At 44.5% G+C, this 11,083-nt stretch overlaps 1 protein-coding gene across 1 annotated transcript; it reads right to left on the bottom strand.

The window, feature by feature from the left end:
- Positions 1 to 246: 246 nt before the first annotated feature.
- On the bottom strand, positions 247 to 3,945 carry s1pr3a (sphingosine-1-phosphate receptor 3a). The gene is made up of 2 exons (XM_084011670.1): positions 3,175 to 3,945; positions 247 to 2,507 (listed from the first exon to the last, which is right to left on the bottom strand). Exon 2 carries the CDS (start codon positions 2,441 to 2,443, stop codon positions 1,256 to 1,258), a length of 1,188 nt encoding a protein of 395 aa, XP_083867796.1. The 5' UTR covers positions 2,444 to 2,507; positions 3,175 to 3,945; the 3' UTR covers positions 247 to 1,255.
- Between the last annotated feature and the right edge of the window lie 7,138 nt (positions 3,946 to 11,083).

The following is an 11,083-nucleotide window of genomic DNA, read 5'->3' as shown; positions in this document are numbered from 1 at the left end:
TTAAACGAGTGCAGCAGCGGGTTAGACCACATGACGTCTCACGTCAAACGGTTTTAATGTGACTCCAGATAGACGTACCATTCATATGGTGCAGATTAAACAGACAAAATCCCGTCCTGGTTCTCCTGTATGTGTGTGTATGAGTACCTTGAGACCAACACAGAGCTCTATGCACAGAGGAGAAGGAGTCACTGATTTAATATCAAAACATGAAACGTGTGGAAAATCTCATCAAAGGGAGTAGGATTTTTTTTTCTTTTTATTGTATTTACTATATAATGATATCACTACACAACCCTGGGCACAAATGTAATTTACAGTCTGCCGCCATTAAATAATTCACATCCAACAATCCTATTGGCTAGTGGTTAGTTGACGTGTGTGTGAGTGGTTTCTAGAGTTTAGTTATTACAGAGCAGACTGAGGACATGAGTCAGATGTAGATCTGGGCCACAAACATGTCCCCCATGCAGGACTTTCCCTGTAGCACCACCTTCAGGACAGTCTTTACGCTCTCGCCCACTAGTGGTGGAGTCTAATAACAGCACGCTGCTGTCATTTGGATGATTTCTGGTGTGTTATGAGCCTCACAAGGCTGCTGGTCTGACAAATAAACTTTACGGTCTTCATTATTCTCACAGTGCGTCTCAAAATCATAACAAAATAAAATGTAAGTCCTAGTACCGTGATGGGGTTTTTGATGCACATGAGATATAGTAAACAAGCATACTAATAGCATAATATTCAGATGGCAAAATGTTTTCACAGAAAATAAATAGTTTACCAAGTTGTGAGGGGAAATGCAGGTGTTTTTACAGCACATGCAAAAAGAAAAAGTGCCCCGATTTCAGATCATAATGACGCAATAAAATAAACACATTGACACCAAACAAAAACAAATGAGTTATATGCTGTCGTTGTCTGAAGCTTTAGAGTCTAGAATCACAGATATGAATATAAAACAAGAGATTTGCTTGAATCCATGTCTGAGAAACTGTCCTCCCGTATTTCATAGTGAAACGTGAAGCACTGAACGTGAGTTACATTCCAGTGATGCTGTGAATAATACTGAAGAGTGGCTTTAAAAGGATTTCCATTGTACTCTAATGTGCATTTGTGTGGTTTTTCATATGAATATCGTCCCTTTGCTACGCCGGCCGTAGTGCATAAACAGAAAAGTGGCTGATAGCAGGACTTCGTCACTTCTACGTCTACCTCTGTGTGACTGCGAGGCCTCGTTTAAGGTGCTTCCCGCTCAGAACTTGTTGAGGGGCGGCAGCGCCTTCACCAGCACAGCTGAGAGCAGGTTTGCAGGTCCAGGCGGATGAGGCACCGTGGTGGCCGACGGATCTCCGTGCTTGTGGTCCGAGGTGATGGCGCCGGGAACCTTCCCTCTGTTCAGCGTGGACTTGCTGGCCCCGCTGCCCCCTCCTCCGCTGGTCTTGCTGTTCTCCGCCGTGGGCATGGCGGTGCCCAGGTGGGGGTTCCCCGCCCCGGGGGTCCCGGTGTGCTCCATGCTGGTCTGACTGCAGCACAGCAGCCTGAAGAACGCCGCCCTCATCTCCCTGCTGGACAGAGTGTATATCAGAGGGTTGAGGGCGGAGTTGAGCACAGCCAGGGCTATGAACCAGTCCACCTGGTAGAGCACGGGGCACTTGTCTGGACTGCAACCCACATCCAGCAGCAGCAGGAGGAACAGGGGCGTCCAGCACATGACGAACACGCCCAGAACGATGACCACTGTCCGTAGCAGGGCCAGCGAGCGCTCCGAGGGCCGGCTGCTCACCCTGCGGCCGCTGGAGGTCACCAGGCGGTAGATCCTGATGTAGAGGATGATGATGGCCACCAATAGGGCACTGAAGACGCTGATGCAGAAGGCCACGTAACTCTTGGCGTAGAGCGGCAGCACCGTGGAGCAGGAGGCCATATTGTCCAGGCAGTTCCAGCCCAGGCTCGGCAGGGCGCTGAGCAGCACCGACACGAGCCAGCAGGCCGCCAGCAGTCCCAGAAGTCTCCCTCGACCCGCCGTCTCGCACGGACGCAAACGCACCATGGTCATGTGCCTCTCGATGCCGATGGCCAAGAGGCTGAAGGTGGAGGCGCTGAGGGCCACGAACATGCTGCCTTCTCTGGCCAGCCACTGCACCGGCGTCAGGAAGAAGGTGTTGGTCCCGGAGGTGAAGATGTTGACCACGTAGGCCACGCCGGCCAGCAGGTCCGACAGCGCCAGGTTCCCGATGAGGAAGTACATGCGGCTGTGGAAGCGCTTGTTCCTCCAGAGGGCGAGGAGGACGGTGACGTTCTCCAGCACGATCAGCACGCAGATCAGCAGCAGCGGGACGATCTTGCAGACGCCGCTGCTGCGAGGCCGCTCCCACTTCCCAGAGTGGTTGTAGTGGCTGACGATGACGGGGTTCATGCCCTCCTCCAGCAGGTTCCCCATCCTGCCTGACCTTCCTGGCCTTCCTCGGTCACACAGCAGAGGGCGCCACAGCACTGGACAGAGCCTGAAGGACCAGTGAAGAGATTTAAATTACCAGAAGTTACTTTCAACAACATTTTGGACAATTTATGGATGAAAAAAAAACATAGGAGTCTCATAAAAGTAATAAAAATATATATTAAGCCTACTTCATTCACATTACTTATTCTAGCCAGGGGAAGCGCAAAAATATTTTTAAGGAAGTGCCCTGGATCTAAAACACAGACTTATGAAGAAACTGATCCAATCAAAAATATGAAAAGCAGATCCAGTGGATTTCTTCTTTTTCTTTATTGGATCTTTAATACCGAATATATCGGCAGTTAAAGCCGTCCATAAATCACGTGTCAATATCTGACTAAATGCATTTCTAACGAGAATAATGATTTAAAAAAGGTTCCAAAAATAATCGTGAAATTATAGGATACAATCCTGAGATTGTCTCATTATCAAACTTAATCATGTGTCAAATATAAAAAATACATATTATTCGGATTTATCCGAATAAAATGTTGTTTTTTTTACACTGAAAAAAGATGCTTATAATCAACGTCCCTGTTTGTGGAAAAGTTGCTGAGTCTTGTTATTATTTGGAAACTAATATAGAGCTGCATTCTAGTCATAGAGCTGCATTATATTCATATAGAGCTGCATTCCAATAAAGTCACCACAGTTTCGGTCACGTCTCCTACCTGTTGGATCCAGTGCTCTCATCTAAACATCCCGGTGGTTTTGTCGAGGCTTGCAGTTGGAAGTTTGGATATATTTTTCTTTTGCGCGTAATTTCCAACACCAAAAAAAAACTGATGGTCTTCGAAGTCAAAAGTCCATATTTTGTCCTTTTTTGAAAACGCGTCCCCTTTGCGTCGCGTCCCGAGCCTCGCCAGTGTGACTCCCTCCTCTTCCACACTGTGACTCCCTTCGTCTGCCTCCCCACCTCCCACCTCCCACCTCCCTCCCCGGCGGGGCGGGATCTTCCCTCACCTCTCCACTTAGGTTTGATTCCCGCTGATTAGAGGTCAGATCCGCGCGTGTCAGGCGCTTAAAACGGCGCACAGATGCGTCACTTAGTGCGTTTTCTCGCCGAGCAGCAGGGGTGTGATTTTTAAAAAGCTGTCATCTGTAAGTTCCAAAGAGTTTTGTTTTTGTCTGAGAGCAGCTAACATTTAATTTGTCTGTGTCATGAAATTGCTGCACTTAACGTGAAGCAACACACGTGACGTGTCTGGCCTCCAGGCTGGTTGTGTCATCCTCTAACGGAGGAGCAACATCTACTGTTCTGCTTTGGTTGCACATTTCTATTGATGGATTCTCAAGCAACCATTTCCTTCCACCTCAGCTCATTTTTCATTTTTCGTTGGAGCGCACAGACGGCCAAATCCAGATGCAGTCGTCGTTATCTCGACGTTGACCACGGCTTCGTCAAAAACACCACAAAGTGACTTGTGTGTTTATTTGCCTTTTTCTGGGAATGCATGCTTCTCGGGCCAAGAAGTTGCTAACCCGTTTTTTTATTTGATGACCGACTGTTTTTCATGTCATCGATAGACGGCTGCTTCCCTCTGAGTGTGAGATAGGTCAGACCTCTCCCTTTGGAGCCCACTCATGGATGGGGAGGTCGAGTCACACTGTCCTTCTCCTTTTATGCACTTTCTCCGTGTTGTTCTGGAGAAACATGTCACTGATAAGAAGAGGAGGGTTCGGGAGGCTGAATGTGGCCGAGGCGTACTGGTGTCATCTGGAGGGGAGGGGAGGGGGGCTGGGGAAGAAGAGGTAACTGGACTTCCATGCCCCTGTCGCCGTGGTAACAATGACGTTTTCTTCTTACATCAACTTCCTGGTGTGCAAGTTCAGGAACCAACTGCACAATGGTGAACCCACAGCTGGATCTGGCTGCTACGGCACATGCTAGGCACCGTGTCATGCCCCCCCTCCCTGAGCTGGCCCTGCATTGTGTTTGAAAAACAGAACACGCATTCCTAACAAATTCCCCAAAGCCATTATTCCGACCACTCGACGGTGGAACGGATGGGAACTGAGGGGTTAGGGGGCTTTTACTTCTCATTGTTTGTGGTCACGTTACGGTTTCTCACATGACGGACACTGACTTTGGGTGCCGAGCTTTCACATTCGGCCTTCGGAGTGAGAGACAGAGAGACCTTGTCCTTTAACTACAAGGTTGGCAGATGTGTAAACATGAGACACTGGAGCGCCAAGTTGCTACCTGGTTGCTTTACAGCAGCGCATATGATGCTGGAAATTAGGTTTTTAAGGTGATGGGAGATCAGGAGTCTGAGCAGCAGAATAGGGACAAGAACAAGGCCGCATGGAGAAATTTGATTTTTTTTTTGGAGACCAACAGATTGTGCATATGAGAAATTTAAAAAATGAAAAAAGGTATCTTTAAAAAAAGATTACATATCCAGCTCTAATATAACTTAAAATAAAAAAAAATAAAACCCACCATCTATCCATCCACCCATCCATCCATCCACCCATCCATTTTTTCCCACTTCTGGATGAGTAAACTCCCATGACCCCTCAGACAGATCAGCCAGGGTAAAGAGACCGCCCTGGTCTACCCCTCCACAGGCACTGTCCCTAATTGACATGCAACGCTGAAGAGGCATGTCAGCCAAGACAGCCCAACTCTGTCTTCAGCATGTCAGGATGAATCTCATCCACCCTCCAAGGAAAGGATCAGAATACTTCCACCAACACAATACAACGTAAACATGGCGTACTAAAGAACAAAGGGAGACAATGTTGTTCAACTTCTATTTTATTTGCATACAATCTTATAGACCAAAGGAAATAAGTGTTAAACTGTGGCTAAATAAACATAGATAAATAAACATTAGATCAGATTGCAACAAATCTAGAACTTTTGAGTTGGAAAAATAAAAGCATGTTGTCCCTTCAGTGGCCGTTCTGGATATTTAGATTTCATCACAAAATGTTCCTCAGCAGATGGAGCGGCCCGGTCGTCATGGAAGTTACCTTGTGGTAAGATTGTTTTGACAAACTGCTGTTTCCCTTGGCTGAAAAAGTCTTGGCAACACAAAATGGAAAATAGAGTTACAATTCAATTCAATGACAGCCGAGCAACTCGGTTTGCTGAGAAACATCTTGTGATGATTGAAATCTTCAGATCAGCTTATATGGTCAAAATCATACCTAGGTTGTTAATCCTTGAGGACATAAAATACTAAATTGGCCGTGCATATCGTCAGATTTTAGAGCAGGATACTGGATGAATGCAGTGATTCAGCCCAGTGGTGCTCAAAGGCAAGGTATCCAACACTGATAGCATGGCTTGGAAGTGTCTCTAAAGTGTCTCCATGATTTTGTTTTCTCTCTGTGGTGTCCGCTTCGTTTTTTAAAACTGTCCATCTCTTCTGTTTTTTGTTATTCGCCCATGTTTTTGCTGTCCACTGGGCTAAAATAGCACAGAACAGGCCAGAAATTGAGACTGATGGACGACGGTGCCGGCTAACAAGGGCCGACAGCGTTACAAATGTTGATAAAAAGGAGGGGAGATGGAAAGAGACAAGAGAGCAGGATACTTGGGAGTGGTGGGGCTCACAGTGTCCCCCCCCCCTCTCTCAGCCCTGCTGGTATCACTGATTGTGAGAGGTTACAGGCACCCTCGCGTACATGTCGGCTGCAGGCATCGCAGATTAATGAATGACCCCCAGAGCTGTTGACTTTACCCTCTGAAGCAAGAGATGTACAGACGCTCTGACAACCCATTTATAACCATATGAAAACAGCCCGAAGGCCTTGGCTCCATGTTCTTGGAAGCTGGATGCAGACTTCCTGGATGTTTGGTGACTTTGGTAGAAAGAGGAAATGTAGTTACAGGTCACCAGATCATGCAACTACAACAACAACAAAAAAATGGTCCTTGTTGCCAAGTTAAACTCTGTTGGTTCTACGTATTTCAGTGTGTGTGTGTGTGTGTGTGCTGAAAGTGTACGAGCAGCATTGTGAGTCAGGGCACGTTGACGTAGGGCCGGCTGGTGAGTTAGATGTTGGGGAATGTGAAGTGTGGTGGGAACGAAGGAGAATCTGCAGCGGTGGAAAAGCGAGGCCTCTTGGGCTGTCGTCCCACGGCCCTCCACTCTGGCAATATACCCACAACCACTGGTAATATTTGGGATTATGAAAAACTGTTTGCTCAGCCCTACGAGCTACAACGGCATTTCAATATGACATAGATGTACAGTAGATTTACAGATGCAGATGTTATGGAGGTCAACACCTTTAGGAATTTAGTGAAAAGCCAGTGTCAATGATTCGATGGCCCTGGAACATGCCAAGGAGTATAAATATTTGTTTTTAGTAAGATCTAAACTGCTGGTGTGGAGGTACCAGAAAAGTGAAGCCGATGCAGAAGTGCCTCAAAATGACCCCTAGTTCTCTCTTGATTTATTATCCCAGTCAACATTGTAAACATGGGTTTATGAGTGGAATTACGGAAGCTGACTTTGTTAACGGAAGCTGACTTTGTTAACAGCTTCACACCAGAAGCCAAATGGAACCAGATGCAGTAAGGTTGCTGCTCAGGGCGCCGCTCTGCCGTAACATCCACCCGATCCAAAACGCCAACAGCGAGGCTTCAAAACTGTAGTCCACAACCAAATGGGTGACCTCTTATATCCAATCTATGGTTGGAAGAGAAGATGGCAAATGAACAAATCAACAACGGTGAATGTGACTGGATCTCACTGAATACTGAAACTCCATACATGCGTTTGTCAATTAGGGTTTGAAGGTCGAGCTACGGCATCAAAACAGGAAGGAAGTGGTTAAGTAGTAAAGCCCCCCCCCTCTTGCTCAATTTGATTGGCTGCTCTGGCAATTCTTTGCTACATTTTTAGTCTCCATGTTTCTTGTATATGTTTGTATTTTCCATCTTTCAACCAAGCAAATCCTAATGGTCAGATTTTTGCAACATTGCCCGTATCTCAAGGACCCTCGCATATTTCCTTGCATGGATTGTGGGTCACGTCTCTGCTGGAGGTCGTGAGCGGAGCTCTGAGGGCTGATAGTGTATCTGGAGGACGGGTGGTTATCAGTGCAGGTCTGAGGTCTTTAAGGGCACGAGAGGACTGCTTGTCAGGGAAAGAGCCTTGCTGGTTCTTTTAGATAACCTTTTTATCTGCATCCGGCTCAAAATAGCGACATCAAAGAGTGCACGGATGGAGGGATGGATGGATGGATGAAAGACAGATGGATGAACAATCCATTTTCACGGCGAGTTTATCATTTGGTGATGTGTTCTGGGCAGAAAATGGATGCAATTATTAAGTCTCTCATTCTTTTTCTTTTTTAGAGAGGAGATAAGCAAAGAGATAAGATTGTATCCTGGTTATAAGCAGCTGCCAGGAGGGAGGAAATGAGAGAAATGATCAGCAAGGAAGGGGAATATCTTTGTATTCTGTATCATTCGACCAAGGTTTAGCAGTCCTCAATGAACCTTGTGGCATCGTCGTTTTGGAAATGATTAGAAATCGGAGACAGGAGTGTTTAGGATCATGTTGACATGTTGTTATTCTGCATGGCTGGTGAATTTCAAATACGACAATTAAGGACTTGCAGTGAAAATGCTTTTAAACATGACGTCCTCTCACACAATCACTGCAGAACTTCCGAATCTTAATGGCGTTCTTGATTTTCTTTACAGTGCCAAAATATGTTAAAAATAACTTTGACCTCAGTCACGTAAACAATCATGCCCGATTTTCTCAGAAACGCGTCTCTGATGTCTGGGAAAGCATTCCTGTGTGGGCGTGCGTGAACACAGAAAACGTGTCACCGTGGAAGCTGAGAACATGCGTCCTTTTATATGTAAGAATGATGCTTCTGGAAGTCTGTTTGTCTTGGCTGGCGGTGCTGCGTTCGTCTGCTGTTTTCATAAGAAAGGGTCACAGGGTCATTTTGCTTGAGACGTGGACTAATGGTTACACAGTCCAGCGTACAGATGTGACCCAACGATCACACACCATCTACCGACACCCAACAGACCCCAAACCCAAACCCTCAGCTCTCCAAAGACATGCAGCAGGAGCCTGAGAAAGAAGTGACCAGACTCCATCTCCAAACGCCATCAGTACAGATTTAGATCCAAAAAACAAGTGCGTGTGTTTCTTCCCCTTCGTGACTATGTGGTATGAAGACCCTAAGAAGAGTTTGACAGGAAACATTGGCACAACATGACCTCACAAAATATACCAAAATATAAAATTCAACAAATCCATCATGCTGCATATTACGACGGAGTATTAGGGCCAGACTAAAAGGAAAACATATATATTTTTTTTTTATTACGAAAATAAAGTCATAATATTAGGTCTTCGAGAATACAGTCGTAACATTACGAGAAAAAAGTCATAATATTACCAGAATAAAGTCAAAGTCGTTATCAAGATCTGACATGACCAGCTCAACCAAACAGCAGCCTCAGTTGCAGTTGACCACTACCAGACAGCTCCTCTTCCACAAAAGAAGCAATTTCTTCCACCGTGTGGTTCTTTCTTCGAAACAGACACAGTCGTTTGCACAATCGCTTCAAAGTCCTGATACTGATGATAATTTGATGCTAAAGGGCCAGAAGACTATTTCCTTATTACGACTTTATTCTCGTAATATTATGACTTTTTTCTCGTAATGTTACGACTTTATTCTCGTAGACCTAATATTATGACTTTTTTCTCGTAATGTTACGACTTTATTCTCGTAATTTAAAAAAATCTTGCCCAATAATAAAGTCTTGCCCTAATACTCCGTCGTAGCATATAACCTAGCCCACATATCACATATATAAAGTATAAGCCTATTTCAACGTGATCTTACAGAAAGGTACTGTAGATATAGATTATAACTTTATATTACTTGTTTTTAACCGTTTTATAACTTCACAGCACATCTTTTTAACTTATCTACTTAAGAATAACCTGCTTGTTTTAATGCACTCACTTGTAGCCTCCCTGTGTTTAATAGTACTTGTTTAAATTTATTGATTTTTAACTGTATATGTAAAGTGTCTTTGAGATCCCTTGAAAAGCGCTATACAAATAAAATGTATTATTATTATTATTATTAGATAAATGTGTCACTTTTAAGGGGATTTGCCATGTCACGCCTTTATTTTACATCCTTCTGATTCCCAACTTGGGGTTTCAAGTGTATTCAAACAAAACTACACGGTTAGGTCGAGGACGAGATCATGGTTTAGTACGTAAATTAAGTTACGGAAAACTGTTAGGTGGTCAACGTATATAAGTCAGCTGACTTTGTCACGTGGGACACGATCAAGAGTTTTTTTAATCCGGTTGCAAACCTTCTGAGTCTTATACTACATCACCTGAATTTAGTGTCTGTTGCTGCAGTGTGAAATCGCACATAATAAGAAAAAATGCACAGCGATAACACACACAATTTACTTGAGAAATTGATAAGAACTGAAGCTTAACGTGCACTGAATGCACTTAAACGGATCTACCCAAATATGAAGAATAGCAGGACAGACTGGAGAAGCACAGATCCTGATAGGGCACACATAAAAACTACTGTTAATCCTTAAAGTTAATGGTTATCGCACATTTTAATGTGTTTAGTTGTGTGATGAGAGTCAAATACAAATAAACTGAAAAAAATACAACATGGCTCCTACACTCCCTTTTAAGAGGAATTTTTTTTCTCTTTTACATTTTTGAAAAAACATTACTAGCCAAGACTAAAATGACGTTTCTGTGGTTTTTGTACAATTTCTAAACAAACAATATAGAAATTATTCATTGAGCGATCAGTTATATTGAGAACATTAGAGGTGCTGAGCTAGCTATGCTAGCTAATCCCCCCGTTTCCAGTCATAGTGCCAAACCAAGCTAAGCTAACCGGCTGCTAGCTTTAGCTAAACCTTTCAACATGAGTGGTATCAACCTTCTTACCAAACTATTGGCCAAAACCAAATAAAAGTATTCCTCATTTTAATCAATATAACAGTCTCTTCCTCTCAAAATCCAGCTAAATAGATCCTGTATTGATAGTTTCTGTGACTATTCTCCACCATTTCCATTGTCATGGTCTTTTAGTAAGACTTTCAGATAAACACGGTGAAACCTGTTAATATTGAGTGCTGAGCTGAGAGACGGTTAGAGAACGTGGGCTCGTTCGTTGTGTACGTTCGATGTTGGGAGGTATTTTCCCAGCGTGTGACCCCGACGCTGTGAATGAATGGCCGAACACGTTTGTGAATGAGTTACCGTGTGAATGGCGAGGACGCTCCAGCTAAAAAAGAAAAGGCAACGATAGAGATCTGCCGAGGTAGTAAAGGCTGCCATGGCGACCGCTGATCCAGCAACAACAATAAGACAGGCTGGGCCATCCTAAAGCTCCCCGGCTCCACAGACACACTGGACAAAATAGAGGCTGAAAACACACACTTCACATCTCATTAGACAGGGCTGCTGTGAGCAGGTCTGACCAGCCTGTAAACTCAACAACAATGTATGGAAAGTAGGGACAAAGATTGATATGGTTCATTCCAATTTTTAGATGCAGAGCTTAGAGCATTTTTATATTGTGCTACTACTT

This window comes from Eutrigla gurnardus (assembly GCF_963514095.1).
Source record: "Eutrigla gurnardus genome assembly, chromosome: 6".
Taxonomy (NCBI): Eukaryota; Metazoa; Chordata; class Actinopteri; order Perciformes; family Triglidae; genus Eutrigla; species Eutrigla gurnardus.
Note: the sequence above shows the minus strand (reverse complement) of the source record. Positions and strands in the feature narration are given on the sequence as shown.